The sequence below is a fragment of the Fulmarus glacialis genome, unplaced genomic scaffold (genome assembly GCF_000690835.1).
Source record: "Fulmarus glacialis isolate BGI_N327 unplaced genomic scaffold, ASM69083v1 scaffold24355, whole genome shotgun sequence".
In the NCBI taxonomy this organism is placed as follows: Eukaryota; Metazoa; Chordata; class Aves; order Procellariiformes; family Procellariidae; genus Fulmarus; species Fulmarus glacialis.
In genome coordinates, this window is record NW_009212674.1 from 1 (window position 1) to 19,439 (window position 19,439).

Genomic DNA, 19,439 nt, shown 5'->3' on the forward strand with positions numbered 1-19,439 from the left:
CCGATTCTCTCCCCGTCCCACTGGGGCTGCGTGGGGTTTGGCTTCCTGCTGCCTGCCGGATTAAACCACAACATTATGTTGCTCTTATGAGAAGCTTTAGAAAGATTTAAAAATGTTTCCATGAGAACTGAAATGGTCCCCAGCCACAGAATGACTTCTGAAATTGTCTCTGGGTTTTATCTCAAAGATGGAGATTTGCTTCAAATAAGGGCCAAATGGTGCTGATGCTCCACTCTGCTCTGTTTGGGAGTTTTGATGCAGCTAATCTGACAAAGAGACCAGCCAACTTTTGGTAACAAATCTAAATCATCTCTGATTTCAGAGAAATGTTTTGTCTGGGATTTGTTTTGGCTGATCTCTAACTTTCACTTTTCTCCTTTATAGCTTTATATTAGAAAAGATGTATTATGAAAGGGGCTGTCTGCAGAGGGGAATGGCCAGAACAGCTATTGCAGTATGCCTGCAGGGAGAACCATTCCCTGCAGTGGTTATTGTGTGAAATTTCCCAATATAGACAACTCCTGCGTTATCTGTTCTTTCATCTAAACAGTGAAGAAACTAGCAGGCAAAGTTGAAATGATGTGCTAACACGTTTTATTAATTTGAAAGTTTACTGCTTGGCCAATTTTTTTTGCAAAGTCTGCTTTTTCTTTTAAAAATCTTTTACTCTCAATTTCAAATAGTATAGTGGCTTGCCTAGATTCATCTGCCTTCAGTGTATGTGCCAGTTTCACAACTGCTTAAGAGTATTTGTTTGGAAGACAACGCAGAAATTGGAACAATACATTTTGCACAAACAATATACTCAAATGCCTTACTGTGGGGCACAGCTAAGCTTATCACCATAGATTCAGGTTTTTGTGCAACTCCCCCCCCCAAACCTATGCATTGTCATTGTGTAATACTGCATAATTAAGCTTTTAAATCAGTTGTTCCTTGTATGATGGCAAATTTTTTTTAATTTGTAGCACTGGATCATACAATCCAGTGTTATGAATTATTTTTATTTGTCAAGTTTGAATTCCTCAAGGACCTCTCCTGATTCTATGTAAGATCCCAAAAACAGTCTCCCTGAAAGGCAAAGTAGTGACTGCCTTTAAATGTGTGGTCTGCATAAAAACAATCCTGATATTTGCTGAGAACCAGCAAATGTCACTGGTGAGACAAGGCCAGTTCAAGCACTTACGCTGACTGAAACAGCTCAGCTGTGGAGAACTGTTGAGTGTTTGGAGTGACAGCAAATATTTCTGCTAAGCATGACAAGGCCAAACATGTCTTCCTTCTTTTATCTCCTTGCCTTTGATCAGAAGGGTTGCAGGGCTTGCCTGATACCCATTGTGGAAAAAAAAAAATTCTTATATACTCTCTGAATACCTTATTCTCGTACAGTTGCCCATGGAACAATACAGTAAGAGAAGAAAAGGGAACAAAGTGAACTGCGGGAAAATGAGATTGCTGTATTTTTGTAGTGGTACAGTGCAACAGGACTGCCACTTGAGTATTTCAGGTTTACACAAATCACTGTGCACTGTTTCTTTGCATAGAAGCGTTAATACAACTTACCTTCACGGAAGGAGATAAAAACCAGTCTTTCATGAAATTCCTGAACATTTCGGAAGTTATCGACCATTTCCAGGGGTTCTGGGTCATCACTCTCTGTGCAGTACATGGCTGTTTCCAGTGCCAGTAACTATAAAGGGAAGCACCCTGTTCAGCTCCCAGAATACAGAAAAAGCAATGCCAGTGTATGGTCACTGACAGCGTGTGTTTGAAATCAAAGGGGTGGTCAAAGGGAAGAGGATACATTAAGTAATACTTAAGTCTTGCGTGGCCTGTAAGTCGAAATACAGAATAATGTGTAAACAGTGTGACATCTCCAAACCCATACCTGTATTTTGTTTACATCCTGATAAAATTAATCCTGCTTATTAATTATCCGCCAGGAAAACTGGACGGGAGGAAACATGGTGTCCCTTTGAAGCATGTTCTCCTTAGCACAGTCTAACTCCTAAGCAGTACTAAAAGCTGCTTTATGAAAGAAAACTCTACTTTGGTAAAGACATGATCTGGCAGAGTGGACAAAGTTAAGAATGGACTTTCATAACAAGGAGCATGCAGTGATTTGGTCAGAGATTTTGATAATACCATTTTTCCCCTGTGTTTATAGTCTATGTAAGTGGCCACCTAAGAACAAAAAAAGTTAAAAAAGTTAGGTGAGCACAAAAAACCTAAGTTGGAGAAAAGCCAGGGGATTCAAGATGGACAAATAACATATTACATGCTTTTTAGAAAGCATCTACCCAACCTGTCATACCTAAGTCAGTCAGGATCAAAGTAGCACGAAAATACTTGGTGAATAGGATTCAGACATGAAGCCTGAAGAAAAACGATCTGGAAGTGACTCATGGAAAGACTCAAAGCAGGGAGTAAGTACATAGTGAAAACAGAAATTAATCTCACTTGACTGTGATTTTTCAAGCTGATACTATACCAATTGCTATGCAGTTGTCTGTCCTTTATTTATTCTGGTCAACTGAAAACGTGCTAACTACAAACAGAATAGGATATTGGTTTATGTCAGTTCTGTGCTGTTCTTTCCACTTAAAGGATTTTAGCAATGGTCATTTTTCAGTTTTACAAGAACGTACGAGAAATCCAGGAAATCAGAATATGCATTTACTGTTCTTTAGCAGATACCAATCAGGAAAACATGTGCTGTATTAAACTTGCCTGCTCTTGTGAAATTTTAACGGGGTGTCGGAAAACTGTCCAGAGAACGCTAGGGTAGCAAGGAGGAGTTGTCAGGGATCCTTCATAGCGATAATACTCTTCCAGTCTGTCAGGAAGCAATTCTTGAATATTGAAACCAGGGACTTGGACCATCTGATCTAAAATAGGGGATTGGTGTTAAATGCTGCATCTTTGCTACACAGGTAGTGCACCAGTGAAATGAATTTGCTTTTCAGCAAGTAGGATGCTTTCAGTCATATCACTAGGAGAAGAAAAATACATTTTAACAGAAATGATCCCAGTTTAATAAGGAATACCTAAGCTTTTTAGGTTTCCTATGTACAAATCTTGTCTTAGATACCAAATCAGAATTCTGTAAGATAAACTGTGGCCATATTAACCAAAAAAACACCATGTGGAAGAAATAAGGCCCGGTCAGAAACACGTGGTGCATGCTAGCCATACACTCTTCACAGAAATGCACTGCATTTGTAAGTCTTTCACAGTTTGTGACAGGTTTGCCTGGGATTTCTGGACTGTTTCTTCAGCTGGTTCAATCCCTCTCAGGGCGACATCTGATACTCTTAACCATTCTCAATCCAATGCAGGCTTATAGCCACTCACCCTTGTATTTCACATTCCGGAAGTGCCTGAAGATCTTTTCATAGGATGGGTTGAAAGGTCCAATCTGTAATGAGCAGACTATTAACAGCTGTGCAAATCACCGCAGTCTGAATATAAGTCTTTGCTTCTGCACACAGCAGACAGCAGTATTTCATGGCCTCTGTCATAAGGCAAGTGTCTCCACTGTCCAGATATTCATATACTAGAATGGCGTAAGTACTCTTTTTATTCAAAACATTAACACTATCCTCAGAACCCCACTAATGCTCTTACTCGCTCCAGAGATATTAGAGCTGCTTTGTCATAATGCTATCTTAACAACTGCAGTGTAGACCTCTTGGGTGCACTTGAAAGACCTATTGCCCTTGCACAAATGAAGAGAAACCATTTCCTCTGAGAATGTTGCAGGCATAAGTTCTCAACTGATAGGCTTTTCAGATCATCTACTGGTTTCTAGTCAAAGCCACATTTTTCCACCCACAAACATTTTTTACTCTGCTGCTCCTCACAGTCCAGGAAGATAAAGAATAACACTATTGGCTACCGCAGGGCCGCTGGCAAGGGCTATAACTGAACTAGCTGGCAAGGGCTATAACTCAACTATCAAACAAGACCATGTTTTTCAACTGCTACCAGCAGCTTTTCAGTCTAATAACCAATGCCTTTTTAATGAATTCTTTAGAGTTCGTGCTTAGCAACTCCTCTGACAACCAGACATAGTAAACTGGTATCCTCAGATCAACTGTAATAGCCACCAGCTGTCTGAAAGTTTTTCAAAGACCTAATCTCCATTGTTCCCTTATTTGATTTTTAAACACCATTGCTTAGAAGTAACCAGAATCCCAGTATTATTCCCTAGCATAATATACAATATTCTGACACTTTTCACAGCTGCAACTTAGAAATGAACTGAAATTTTACACAAAATTATTGTCCAAGTCTTAGAGCTGCTAGGAAGTAAGCTTGCATAATATTAGTGAGAATTAGAGCTTTGTCTGCTAACTAGAACATTTTCACTTTTTTGATGGAAATGTGAAAACCTGGGTGTTTTCAGGTTTTTTTATGCTGCAGAAAATCCTCACATTTAAAAAATTATAGTTATCTTATTGAGGAGTTTTAATCCTCAAGAAAAAGGAGAATTATATATGTACAAGCTTCTAAAAATTTTTCTTTCAGATCATTATTATCTTTAATTACTTGCATGTGGGGCTTTAGAGGGGAAAACTGGAAAGCTGCCCTTCTGTCATCTTAAAAAGGGCACTGAATTTACTTGTTTGCTGTAATCTGTGATTCAAAGAATCTGGGACGTTTGTGACCTGAAGACTGTGGTCAAATCCCAATTACATATAGTGGCCAAAGCCAGGGTTGTGTCTGCCTATGCCTCTTTGCTGTGTTAAAACTGCTTCATGCCTCAAAGGCAGTTTTTAGAAAGTGGGCTTGAAATTCACTGTTGTTTGTTGTTTGATAAACTCTACCAATCGTTAGTTTGTAAATGAATGCAAAAATGGATTTAATATAGCTGAAGTTAATTTACTGAAAAACATGAGGAAATATTCAAATTCCTCTTTTCTTAAAATTTGTTCCTGTTTATGTATGTGCTGCTGGAATCTGGCCCTTTTTTGTGGAAGAGGAAGAACTTTTATTCAGCCACAGCATCGTTAAATAATCTAGGTAATTTTGTACGTTAAAGGTCTCTGATGACTTAATGATTGAAAGCATATTCTAAACAAAAAAAAAAAGGTCCTGCACGCTACCTCAAGAAGAATAGCCAAAAAATTTGTTCCTGTTTATGTATGTGCTGCTGGAATCTGGCCCTTTTTTGTGGAAGAGGAAGAACTTTTATTCAGCCACAGCATCGTTAAATAATCTAGGTAATTTTGTACGTTAAAGGTCTCTGATGACTTAATGATTGAAAGCATATTCTAAACAAAAAAAAAAAGGTCCTGCACGCTACCTCAAGAAGAATAGCCAAAACCTCCATTGCTGCTGTTACATCTGGATACTTCTCAGAGTTATAATGTACAATATGCAGCTACAAAGAAGGAGATACTATGTTATGGTAATGTCTGGGCCGTGCTCACATTTCTGTTTCACAGCTAAAAAGGACCAGTGCAGTCACCTCAGGCCAAGACAATACAATGGGATCCTTCAGTGATTTCTGGGTGTAGTGGTAAAATCTTTTTAGAGAAAAGCAAAAGGTCCTGGAACTCCTATTCCCAGCCCGGCTGTAGCTGAGTTACCCACACACACACATAATGGGGGGGTGGGGGGGAGGGGAAGAGGATCAGTCACTTCACCTTCAAGGCATCTTCACTGTAGTACTAGTAAATTTTTCTGAAAAAGTAACCCCTTAGCACTCCTGGGGCTCTCTGATGTTTAGAATGCAAAACCCAGTGTTAAATGTAACTAGAGAAGAAATGGATTCCTAAAGTGCTGTTATGCAAGCAAATTATTCTGACTGATTTCTCTTTTAATCATTTTGGGGTAAATATCCGATTGGTACTGCTTTTTAAAATCGATTCCCTAATCTGTAATTTAGGATTAGAAAAGGTAACAGATAGTTCTTCACTGGATAGAACAAGGTGAGTAAAGGTAGACAGGGAAGCAATGTTGTGCAGCTAAAAGATATATCTGGTTTACAGAGAAGAACCAAGGTGTCAAATATCTAGCAATTTGCTTGAAATTACTCAAGCGACCCAGTGCCAGCCCTAAGTTTAGAACCTAAATTCCAACTCCCTGACTTGTGGCATATTCATCAAAGTACATTGGAGTCCATCCTTTTTGCGATGCACAATGCATTTTTCTAGTATATACCCAGATGATAAATATTTAGACTAGAACCTTGCAGCCTTTTACAGATAAAGACCCCACTTTGAAACAATGGAACCTGCCCAACCTTCTTTGTTTCTTTCCCTGATCTGAGCTCGTCTTACCTCTGCTGCAAAATGCTTCCCACTGACTGTGTGCTCTGAGCCTTCTGACTTGTTCCTGTTTCCCCAGTGTAGGTGAAGTTGAGATGCAGTGTATTCAAACGGGAGGTTTCTGATGTACATAGTAGGCGACAGGTACATTTTCACTGTAAGCAGACCAAAACCAGATGGGAGCAAATGATACCACAGCTTTCAAGCATAGGGCAAATAAAAATACTGTGTCTAAGTATACTACTATGGAGCATGAACAAAGCAGATTCTTCACTCAAATCCATCTCAGTCTGTGGTAGAAGATAAACACTTTCGTTGTCTTTAACCCTTTCTAGGCAATTCAGGAGAATTTAGAATATACCCTTTTTCTGTTTTCTTAAACTGAAGGAATTGAATGTGAGAATTGTTGCTAATGGAAATCTTTCTTCTCCCTGAAGAATGCAACATTATCTCAGTCTTATTCAAGGGACGATTATTGACGTGTCGAAGCAATACTTAGGCTCATGTGCCTTCTTTCAATCCCCTTATAGTGGTTAAAAGTGGCTTAATAAATTAATATTTCTCATGGTGTTTTTAAACTCTTGTTATATCGAACTCCTCTGCCTCTTAATCTTCTTCTAGGAGCATATGCCATAACCAATAAACTTCCCCTTCTCCCCACTCCCCCCAAAACCCAGAGCATTGATGTCAAGCAGCGAGATAATCACAAGCCTTAAGAATTAGCATTTCCTCTCTTGACATGCTGGAGGGAGACCTTTGTATGCATTACCCTCTCTTCTGCTCACTAATGCTCTCCAGTGTGGAAGACAGGCTGGGTTTTTGGTTTTTTTTTTTTTTTTTTTTTGTAGAAGTTACAGTAGTAGTTCTCAACTCAGCAGAAACTAAGTTGTTCACTTCAGAAGTTTTGTACTTCATAAAGCAATGGTTTATGTGAAGAACAGATCGATTTCTTTGCAATTTGTCCTTATTATTTTCCAGTGTGAGTCCAATTTGTTTCTGGAGTGTGACAGACGTGTTTTGCAGGGGAAACAAGGCTCAAAACCTTAATGAAAGAACAGTGCAAACCTATGTATTTTTATGCTAGTGCTAAAAAGCTTTTTTTGAGCTCTACTGTTTTCAGTCTAGCTGAACTAGGTAATTGTATCTGGATTAGCTGGCCGGTGAAGCACATCAATTATATGTAGGAATGACTGATACCACAATACTAAGCATCCTACTGATTTCCTCTCTAGCCATAAGAGAAGATAGCAGCAGATGGTGTAATGATCACTCTAAGAGAGGCTAATTTTTCATTACTCAGAGCAATTAAGGTTTGCATCTGAGTGAGGTTTCTAGAGTGGGTCGCATGTCCCCTGCTTTCTAGGAGGGCATTGACCTTAGAAATGAATTCCCTTTTTTACTGAGAGGAGGGATATATTTTTGTCTTGGCTTTCATTAGGAAGTAGTTGAACTTCTTGTTTTAGGGGCAAGATCTGACAATGTTAGTGACATAGGCTCTACAAGGAATTTGCTTTTACCTGTGTGACTATTATGTGAGGGACAGGCTCTCAGTGTTGTTCTTTCGTCTCCACCTGCTCTCTGGCACCGTTGAAGTCCACAATGACCATGTTTCCTTCTCTGCCTATTGCCTGTCACTTACATCAGCCTAATACATTCAACTGTGACAGTACAATCTTTCACTCAGGACCAAGAAAGGCTCTTAGGAAAAGAAGGTTCACAAGGAAAGGGTGTTCCAGCCCTAGTCTACAGCAACCTGGTTTTGATGGAGAAATTGACCAAGAGAAGAACCAGGAACCATGCCCTAAGAGCTTGGCCCTTAACGAAGAATGGGCGTATGATGTTCTACAGAGCAGGTTTACCCCACTGAAAGAGGGGAACCTGAAACACAGGTTCTTTTATGCTTATGCAATAGAGGAGGATACAAAGAAGGAGGGCCTTATAACTGTTGTTATTTCTATGTCTTCAAATGTTTCAGGAAGGAACAAAAGATGGTGGGACTAGCTTACTTGTGTATATACTTGTGTATATATAATGCTGTATATTGTGTCAATATAGTAGACCTTTATGAGACTGCATCTTCTCTGCTTCTACCTACTGTACTGACATTTTGATTTAGTACTACAGTGGAGGGCATGTTTGTACCCTATTTCTAATTATTTTTCCATCTTTTTATCTATCTGCTTTATCTTACTCTAAAGAGGTTTCTATCTCAAGTCAAAGGAACAGAATGATGCTCCTAGCATCAATTTCTTTTTTTCTTCCCTCCCTCCCTCCCTCCCGTAATTTAGCTGAGCTGCTTTGATTAGGCTGGAATGTCAGAGACCCATTGCACCCATATTTTATCAGAATATTCTTTTTAACAGAATCACAATTCTGTTTCTGTTTCAGAGCACTCTGACCAAAGTAATAAGAAAAGGTCAGGAATTAATTCTGACATGCCTAGAGTTTATTTAAAAGCCCTAGTTTGGCTTACTGTGAATCCTTTTGTACTTAGTACATTCCCAAGCTTCTCTAGTCTGTTCTCTAGATGTAGGTATGCTGATGTGAAGGCTTCATCATCACAGCTTGATTTCATCTGATAATCAAAGTAGTTCACCCATTAAATAAAAAATCACAAGCCCTAGCAACTCCTTCCTTCACAATCCCTTGCTGTCGTTGAGCTCCCTTACCTGAATGACCATTATTGGTCAATGTAAACTGGTCAGTGGAGGACACATTATAGCCTATGAATTCTAAAGGCAAGAGATTAGAATCATACTGGAGAATATCTTTGTGGAAATCTATTGGCGATTGGAATACTCCTCCACAAAATGGATATTTCTTTGGCCAGGCCTTCTCTCCGTCAGGACCTGTGTAAATTAACAAAGAGACACATTTGTCAAGCCTTAACTACGCAATTAATATAAAAATTCCCCTGTTTCAGCCTTCACCCAAAATTTGGAAAAGGGGCCTTTTCTGAATTTTTAAGACTCTTTTTTTTTAAAAAAAACTTAATTTCATCTTTCCAGTGTGCCATTAGATAGAAAAGGACCAGATGCCAACAAAAATCTCACATAGAGACACTTTACCACCCCTCAATTTTTTGACAATCTCAACTGCTGTTGATGTTACACTCTCGGGGAACTGCAGGCCTGGTAGCTCACCAGGTTAGGCCTGCAGGCAGCAGCACCACAGCCAGCCGCAGTGCCTCTGACCTTCTTGTGATGGTATTGTCTCTCTTCAGAGCTCACAACTGTGACAAGTAGAGTTTGGATCTGTGACAGTATTTGAATTGTTTACTGACATGAATTACTTTTCCCTATGGAAGTAACAGGCATATGCACAGTAACGCAGCTATTCCAGCTTTCTGAAAAGAATTGCTGAAAGAAGTGACTTCATGTTGGCAGAGGAAAGTTTCCATACTTTTCAGTACACAGAAAGCCAGACCCTTATAAACTTTTCCTTACCGTACAAACTATTTGGCTCCATCTAGCAATATTGCATAACCCACAGTGAAAAGCTAACTTGCAAAAATGGAAGGTGTTATGATAATTTGACCTGCAATAACTTGCTCAAACTCTGGTGAAACTTTTCTTCATCACAGTCTTTTGCCCTAGGTAGGATCTACAAAGAATAGATAATATCAAGAGATTTTTAATTGTGCCTTTGATTTAATTACACATTAATAGCTAGCAGCTGTTTGCAAGCTGTAAGCTGAGACCATTTGGATTTAAATACCGAAAGAGGTACTTGCAACTTGTGTTTCTCCTTGACTCTGAAGAATCATCGTTATTATTTCTAAGGCAGAAAGGTCTTTTGGGATCACCCAGCCTGATCTGTATAACACAGGCCATTGAACCTCCCTGGATTAATTTCTACTTCAATGAGGCCATATCTTTCAGAGGGAAAAAGCATCTACTCTTCCTTTAGGCATTGCAGGTAAAAGATACTTCATCAGTGCCCAATGGATAATTACTCTCCTTGGCAGTTTGCTTTTCACTGTGAGTTTGTCTAGCTTTGACTTTGTTTAGTGATTGCTTTTAATCCTTTGCTTAGAAATTGAAGAGCCTCCTGTTAGCGTACTTTTGTTCCTCATTGAAGTACTTATAACATATGAGGACATAGTTTGTCACTTCTCTTAAAATAAATAGAGTTCCTTGAGTCTTTGCTTAGAAGGCTTTTTTCCCAAACCCATAATATTCCGTGTGGCTTCTTTGAAGTCTCTCCCGTATGTTAACATCTTCCATGAATCGTGAATGCCAGAATCTAATGTTAGATTGGGTCATCAGTGGCAAAGCAAGTTCAGATCTTTTCTGAAGGAAAATTAACAGTCAGGAGAATATTATTAGAAGCTCACTTTTTTATGTGAAAGACAGTTTCCAAGGATATGGATAGTGGACTTAAACAGTGCATGTGACAGAATTGGCCAATTCAGTTCTGATGCTCAAAGACAGACTTACTTCCTTGTTAAAGCTCTTTAAGATTATTCAAGGCATAGGTTAGCACATGACATTGTTTGCAGTGTGGATACTCAGACTCAATCAGTGCTTTTCAGTATAAATAGGCCTTGATGTTGCTGTAACTGACATCTTTGACTCCAGTTCGCTGCCAATCACATTGATTGCTCTCCTCTTAGATCTTCATGGTACTATCTTAAAGTTACTGACATTGTTTTTAAAAGCTAATAAATGTTATGCTGACATTAGAGAAGACTGTACACTATCCTTTATGTATTTTTTGGGAAATAACAGATCCATCCAGAAGAGCATAAATTCCCTACTATGGGATATGCATACTCAAGAATATTTCCCAGGAAAACATGTATCAGAATATACAGGAAATGATAGTCTTGAGGTTGAAACTTGATGTGCAAGACAATGACACTGAAATTTAACACTTTGCAGGGAGCTAAGACTACAGCAGTGTCAGAAAAATTGGTGAGAAGCCTTTATTGTAAAAAGACTTCAGTAATTTTAAAAGGTTTGGGGTTTCTGTGCACTGATAAGATAGTGAGTTTGCAAGAAGACTTCAATATATTACATATCATAGGTTTGGAGACTTGTTAATTAAATACATAATTTTTAATTGATGCGTAAAATAGAAGTCTAGTCCCAGCCAGTGGAAACCATGTCATGAGTACCACTCACTTTTTCAGTACTATGTTTGGATTAATTGAATGCCCTTGAGAGCTGGCAACAGAGTAGGGGAACTTCCACACCAGCATCAGCAGTTCAGAAGGGAAACTTTTGCCTTTTCTATAAAATGCTGTAATTATTGCAGTCTTTAAGTACCTTGATCTTTACTAGCAGTTATCCTTTCCTTGACATAAATCTGCAAATCCACTCACAGGCCTCTAAGCTACAGCAGTTTTTGCTTGTTTTTCACTCCTGCTCAATTTAAAAAAACAACCAAACCAAACAAAAGGCCTTTTTTGGTACAAAACCATTTTTTCTAGAAATTCTGCCATGTAGTCTTTCTAATTTCAGTGCTGCAAAACTCTGTCTCGAGCTGAGCTCACTGCAGCTTGGGTTTGCATGTGTGAAATTGAGATTTCCATGGTAGATAAACCACACAGCTGGAAGGCATTTCTCAGCTAGCTTTGTTGAAAATGAGTGATTGATTGTGAACCAGATTTTCTTTTTTCTGTGCCAGCACATTCAGAGAAATTCAGTGGAAAGCACATTGTGTGTGATCAGGCTCTGTCTGATCACTATTGAGTAAAGAACAGCATGTGGATGTGTTAAGAATGGCCTGTACAAATCTCAAAAGGTATTAACATAAGAAGCATTGCAAAAATATCTTAGTAGTTAATTTCCTCATTTTGTGACAATATTTGTGACAAAGGGAAAGACCCAGGCATCTCAGATGATGTTTGCTGCTATGAGGATCCTGTCAGGACTGTGTCAGCAGAGCAATAATTGTGCCATGGGCCTGTCTTATACACCCAGCACTACTATTCAGCTGTTGGAGTGAGCAAATTAAGGTACGGAGCGGTTGGTATGGGTGGAAGTAGGACCTCTCCTGCTACCACGGCCTCCAGTGCAGCCATGAATGCTCTCTGCTGTAGGGAGTGCAAAATCAGGTTGCTCAAATCCAGCTTGCGGGCTGCCTTCTTTTACATGAGTTTCCAGGACCATGTTGCCCTACCACGCTGTAAATAACCCTGAGCCTGGCTGTGCCCTCATGGCTATTTTATAAAAGATGTCTGTAATAATTCTTTGGATAGTCTTGCACAGCTGCGCAGTGAGCTGAGCAAAATACCCTCAGCACCATAGCTGCATGCGTCCATCGTATCATCTGCTTTGACAGCTTCTAGCTTTCCATGCCTACGCCTTCAGCCAGCCCCGCAGCCCTAGCATTGCTGGGTGATGCAGGACAGATGTTCCTTTAGGAGCAACATGGTGTCTGCTCCCAGGATGTGTACATTGGCTGACTTAAAAAAAGAAGAAAACAGGCCTATGGGACACCAGTGTTACCAACAGACTTTTGCTCTGATGACCAATTAATATTCATGTTGCTCGAGCTTCTCATGGTGTATCCAAGTTCTCTTGATCTGAAGTAAACTAATGTAGTAAAATGCATTGGGTCAGTAACACAGGGAATGTCTGTGGTATTTTTGCAGCCAGGCAGAGCACTCTGCCCTTAGCTGCCGCTAGCCCAGGGCTGAGTTAGTAGTCAAGGCTGAGACTCCAGGCTCCCTGCCACAGTAACATGACCGCATGGTTTCCGTTTCACTCAGAGCACAGGCAGAGCTCAGTCATACCGTTCTGTGTACACATATCCCGTATGTGTATATCTTCCACATACGTGTCCAGAGGGAAGCTTGTGAGATAGAGGAATTGCCAAGGGCTATAGCTGTCCCTGCTCTCCATTCAAGTACTGTATCAGAAATTTTGGGCATGTTCTAGTGTGTTCACTAAAGCTGGCATTTCCTAAGGGGAAGTGGAGGCGTCTTCGCACAGGTTATCAGCACCTCACTGAATTGAAGTAGAGTATTTGGCAACAGTAAAACTAAAGAGTTTGCAAGTTCAATTAGCCTGATGTCTGTTAACGACAGTTCTTGTGTCTACATTGTAGCGTGAAGTAGTCTCCTCACATGCTAAAGCACGTTAATAATTCCGTTGGCACTATTACTTTAAACTTGGCTGTAAAACTAGTTTTCTCCATTGTAGCTGCTTGTCCACTCTCAAGGAGTGATTCTGGTTCTTTGATTTCATTCCAGCCCTCTTACATTACAGAAGCAGGAAGCCAGAATCCAAAGAATTGAAGCCCAGCTCTGCAATTCTACCGATTCTCTTCTAGGGCAGAGGACTTCAGGCCTGCACCTTGCAGCCACACAGCAACATTGCCAAAACCTGCATGCCTATGCTGTCCTGAGCTATGGGTCATTGGAACAATTCTTTTAGTTCTTTAACTGAAAACACTTTTCTCATTATATACTTTATCTACTTTGTCCATTTTACAGAAGGTGAAGCAGCCCATCAGAGGACACAAAGCAAGCCTGTGTCAGAGGGGGCTGAGGGCTCACCCCCAGCTCACTGGCTGTTTCTTCCAGGCACTTTTTGTTGGGCTATATACGAGAGTAGTGAAATCAGGAAGAACAAATAGCATTGCTGCAGTTTGGCTAAGGAAGAGGCAAATAGAGGAGAGGTTTAGCCTTTATATTTAGTGTATCTAATGCAGAATTTTCCATTATAGCCAAGCCAAATGCTCATTTCTTTGGAAAGCTTGCGGTGAAAAGATGAGGCCTGATCACATGCAGTGTCATCTTGCTTGCCCTGAGCTGCAAGTGCTGTATCAACATTCAGTTTTACATATTGTTGTACTGAACAAATAGAACTTTAATTGATAGTCAGCACCCGGATTTCTCCTCCACCCTTAATCTTGTACCTTGACCGTCATCTTGACATCAGTCTGCACTGTGATTATAATGGCTTGACATCCTTTCCCTTCCTGTTGACTTAATTTTAGTGGGAAGCATTGCAAAGTGTTGCAGGGATAAAGGTAAATGGTGGGCAGTGTAGGCTGCTGTAAGGAACCAGGATCAGTAGGAGAGTATGGAAAGGCTTTTTTCTGGCTGACTGCAGTCTCTCTAATCGCTGTTTTTCTCTGTGCAGACCAGTGTTCTACCTCTGCTTTTTTCCAGGTATATGAAAAGAACTGTTCTGTACAAGTTCAGTTGCCACTTTAATTTTCTGAATTTGCTTTTATATGTTTTTCTAGATATATTTGAAAATCAGTAGTTGACGGAAAAAAATAAGAATCTGTTTTGTGAGCCTTCCCTCTATCCTCCAGTACATCCTAGAAATCAGACTGAAGTATGGAAGCACTTAACAGGAATTTATGAAGTTGGGCACTGAGAATAACATACTCTGAAATAAACACTGGTACCCAAATTCCCATAAAGGGAGAAGTAACTAATTTAAATAAGCATTACCCTGGGAAGGAGGGCAAAACTTCTACTTTGATGGTAGTAAAAGAAGTCTTGCTTTCCTTACTACCCAGAAGGGTTAGGTTCATCTGATGGCTGCTGTCAAGGTGGAAAACCCAGGCTTTTGTTATTCAAACTGTGTCAATTTTTTTTTTTCCCAATGAGAATGTGAAGTATATGTACGCATACTGGCAGTTAGATTAATACCTATAGACATGCAGCTGACAGTTTTCCTTTTGCTTATGTGAAGCGAGTCAGGAAAACTGGAGCACAGCCAAAGGGAGTAGTTATTAGCAGCAAGTTCAATCTCAGAGGTTCTTTGGAGCAGCACCAAAGGCTTAAGAACAAGCATTTTTTTCTGAGATTCTCAGCACTGCCTACTTCTCTGTGGGCATGTGGCATATAAACGCTACTCTAAATGAGGAAATAACTGGCCAGAGGATTTGATCAATTAGAAGAAAATCTGTAGATAATTCTTCTTCCTGAGCAGCCATCAGATCCCTCTGGGTTAGTAGCTGACTTAAAGGACTACTGTACAAAATAACACTGCTCTCCTGAATATGATTTATTCTACCTTGTCAGTGCTGGGATTTTCAGGAAGCTGAGTCTCCAGTAACACGATACAGGTGACTTGCTGAACTCTGACTCTATTTAAAAATGAAGATCCATGTGGGTTGGGAGAGGTATGCTCTTTACAGAAGGAGGCTGAAATGTGCTGCTGGTCTGTGACTGGCGGGGAAACAGAGGGCTTTGGGGAACCTCTGCAGCTGTAGGGCCAATCTTAGTCTGCTGAAGTTCCTGTCATTCTGCAAGGCAATTTAGAACCCAATAATTGACTCTCAATCACCTGGATACGAAACCTGATGGATGAATAACAGATTTCAAGACAATGGGCCAGATCCAAATCTGGGTAAAGACAGTGAACCCAGCGATTTCTCAGCAGAATACATTTGGCATGTTGTCCTTAAAATAGAGAACAAAGCCACAACTTAGTATGTACAAATTAGTTGGTACTTACCGATATAAGACCATTTCGACCCTGTTTAAAGACAAAGGAAATATTACGGTGAATATTTGAAATTGATCTTACTCTGTAAAGAAACAAATTGCCACTTAAGCCCGTGTACTGAATTTTGCAATACTTTTATCTGTGTTTCTAGCCCCAGATATTGAGCAAAACATAGATGCTTTCAAAGATTATGAATGCTTCTCACCCAAATTATAATTATTCCTGTGATCCTGCCCATAGGGCTTGACTTTCTTGTGGTCACTTAAATCCTGGAGCAAAACTTTTGTCAGTCTTTTTTTTTTTTTTTTTTTTTTTTGTGGAATAGCCACAGGCTCTGTCTGTAGGTACATCCCTGATTTTTTTCTGGGAAGGAAACTAAGGAATATAAATGGGGTGTAGCTATAATGAATCCCCTCACGCCTAGTTGAGGAGTTTGAAAAACATCAGTGGATTGCCAGTTGCTACACTGAGAAATGGTGGACAGTCATTTCTGTACAGCGGCTCTGGGATTTGCCAACCGAAACAGATAGGAATAGATGGACTTTGGAAAAAGGGAGTGTGATACACGAACCCATATAACTCAGAGAATCCTGGGGGGTTGAGTGAGTGTTAAAATGACCAATATTCATCCACTGCTTAAGGAACTGAATTTGGCTTATTATTATTATTTGGCTGAATTTTGACTTATTAAATGTTCTTTTTAATTTTTTTTTTCGGTCCTGAAACTTACTTACAGTCATTCAGCTTGCTGTGTAATTACAGATGCTTGTCCTGACAGACCTGAACAGTTTTGGTTATCAGACTAATGCAGATCTTTACTCTCCGCAAATTTAATTTTATTTCTGCTTAGGAAACAGTCCTGAATTACGAGTCTTGCAAACACTCAGTGTGCCTGTGTGTGGGTGCATGCATGCAGGCAAATATTTATCCTTACATGCACATGTCTTCTCAGTACATGATTCTTGGCTGCATTTCTTGTACTCTGAAGCGTGATCACAGATACAGTTCTTCTCCAAAGAATGTCCTGTGAAATGTTTGGGATTAATTTGTAGGGATGTGCAAAACAGCTGCACTTAGCTCTTTCACATTTATATGTGCTGGGAACACTAAGCGCTCTGCTTCCAGTTCGTTAGGACCATGTGCCTTGTTCTTTTACACTGAAATTTTCAAAACGAGGTCTGTGTAATCATCCTGGCTGAAGTCACCAGGTTCCTCGTGTAGAAAAATTCATGCACTGTCTTAGATTTCAAGATGAGAAACCTCATTTTCCTCTCCCCTTCTCTCTGCAGGGGATTATCTCTTACTGAGTTTTTTCGCGGGTGCTTGTGTGCTCTGGTCAGCATGTTCTGTAGGTAAAACTTGCATGAAGCAACTGACTGTCAACAGGTTTTAGAAATTGCCACATCCTCATCTGACCAGGGTTTGAAGAAATATTGGCTTAACTACAATAGCTACTCTCTGCTCATGCTCTTACTGCCCATTAAAATGTGTACAAGTGTCAAAACTATGATTTTTATAATCTAGAACAACATTAAAAGAGTCAATTTCAAAGGTTTTCAATATTTGGGGCATTTATGCCAATTGAAACAAAAATAAATGAAAGCTTAAAGTCTTTTGCCAAGTTAAATTTCCCTTAGCCTGTGAGCATTTTGATGATCTGCAAGTCACTACCATTATGACTTTACTGATGAGCATAATAATAACAACTAGCGTAGGCAGGGCTGAGGCATAATGCTTATTTCATCTAATTTAGATCAGGAGATGAATAGATGACCAGATGGCAGAATCTTCTTGATTTTGTCTGAATGAACATGTAGAGCTGCAGAAATGATTTACTGCCATCCTCAGAGTGTGAGCAAGGTTGCTATTACCCTTATTCTGCTTGATAATGAAATGAGGATGAGGCAGACTGTCACACAGTCTCCCAAAATTGGAGGAGAGTCAATAGAGTGTCTGATTCACATCTAGAAGGGAACTATCAACAGCTCCTTACCTGTGAGCACTCTCCTGCCTATTTGTTCATGTTGGGGTGAGTGCTAATGAGTAATACAGTTACATGCCCATGCATGGCAGAGGAGGTTCCTAGAGCCAGTGTATCTGTGTTTCACTGATCAATATCCAGGGAATGAATATGTTTCCAATGTCACTTGGGAGCTGGGAAAGTGGGAATGGTTTTAGTTGTGGTAATCTACATCAGTTGTGTCTCTGACATGGGAAGATGTCAGAGACAGGCAGATGCTGTAGCTCTTGCCATTTCTTGGTACTGAGTGTCTAATTCTAAGATAGGAATTCTCCAGCATTCTCTTCAGGACGTATTGTAAGGTATCTTTTTTGACACATCCTTTCACTTCCAAACCTTCCGTGTTGTCAGAGAAAGCACCTAGAAAGCACCAAGCTTTATTCTGTTATTCTGGAAAGCACCAAGCTCTAGGAACCTCTGCCCTTCAAGTGTGAGATTCTGCTAGAGAATATACCCATTTTTCAGAGGATATATGCCCCAAATAAGAAGGTGACCTTAAAAGTTTGAATTCCACCCCTTACGTAGCTCATGCGAAAAACCCGGTAAAATGCTTGTCTTGGCAGAGCTCTGTGTGAAGCTGACTGCTCTGGATTACGCTTGAGCCTTCAGGATTTTCATCCCATGAATATATGTGCTGAGTAAGTCATCTCACACCACCCTTTATGATGATTCTCCCTCACATCTTATAATCACACTAGGTGGATTATAATTAGCATGAATCGATGGAAATTGAGTATAATCAGCTTGAATAGATGAACATTTAACTCCTAAAAAGAGAGCGCTGACCTCCTGAAACTGGTTCTGTTTAAATATAAGAGAATGAGGTCTAGTATATGGGGCGCTTCACAGGGATTGCATTCTTTTCCTCTGGTTTAAAAATAAACAGGGCAGAGGGAAAGGTGTGATGCTTCCACTAACTCCGAGAAGTCTCTGCTTCATTCTATGAGAAATAAAAAGATCACAAAGCAAGGCATACTGAGCATGCAAGAAGTCTGTAACACAAACTAAATCAGAGGACAATTTTCTTTTTCCTGTATATATCAGAATACCTACTCTTAGAAATTGAAATAAGGATGCTAACTCCAAAAAACTGCAGACTGCAACAATATACAACTTTGAGCATGCTATTGAAATAGTAATAATTAAAAGATGCCAGTTTTCTACATACATTAGCTGCTCTAAGTTACAAGTTACAATAAAATAGAAAGCGGAAAGACTTTACCATTCAACGGCGCTTGCATTGAGAGTTGTATCTTTAGGAAGAAAATAAGCACAGTAGCGACTGTGACTATACTGAAGCTCTTGGCTGACATCTCAAGGAAAGACTTATAATATTCCAACAGCTCACAGGTTTCTCTGTACTCTAAAGAAACTCCCTTGTAGATATGTGGCAAATAGCAGAATGCACATATACAGAGCTTCTGCTAATGAGTTATTGCCCTTCTCTCCCCTTGTCTCTCTCCCTCCTTTTAGGACTGCTTTTTATAAAGCTCCTGAGACTCAACCCAAAACAAATGATGTAATCAGACCTGCCTCTAGGTCATAGCACCCTCAGAAAACTAATCATATCCTTCATTACCTCAGTTTTAGTGAGCTCCTCACAGGGCAGACTGCAGCACTTAGAGAGGGAATTTAAATGTGGAACTTCAGAAATTATTTAGCGGAGACACAAATGCTTAAAAAAGCTGTTCCTCTTACGGGCCATACCACAGTAGAGTTTTTCTA

At 39.8% G+C, this 19,439-nt stretch overlaps 1 protein-coding gene across 1 annotated transcript; it reads right to left on the reverse strand.

Annotated features, from left to right (window-relative positions):
* Nucleotides 1-1,563: 1,563 nt before the first annotated feature.
* Nucleotides 1,564-19,171, reverse strand: CA12 (carbonic anhydrase XII; the record flags this gene model as incomplete). Its single annotated transcript, XM_009577959.1, has 8 exons — nucleotides 18,937-19,171; nucleotides 15,704-15,724; nucleotides 8,945-9,124; nucleotides 6,288-6,430; nucleotides 5,309-5,386; nucleotides 3,355-3,418; nucleotides 2,731-2,888; nucleotides 1,564-1,690 (listed from the first exon to the last, which is right to left on the reverse strand). Coding segments are annotated over exons 1-8 (862 nt in total), but the record flags the coding sequence as incomplete, so codon positions are not given.
* Nucleotides 19,172-19,439: the final 268 nt, after the last annotated feature.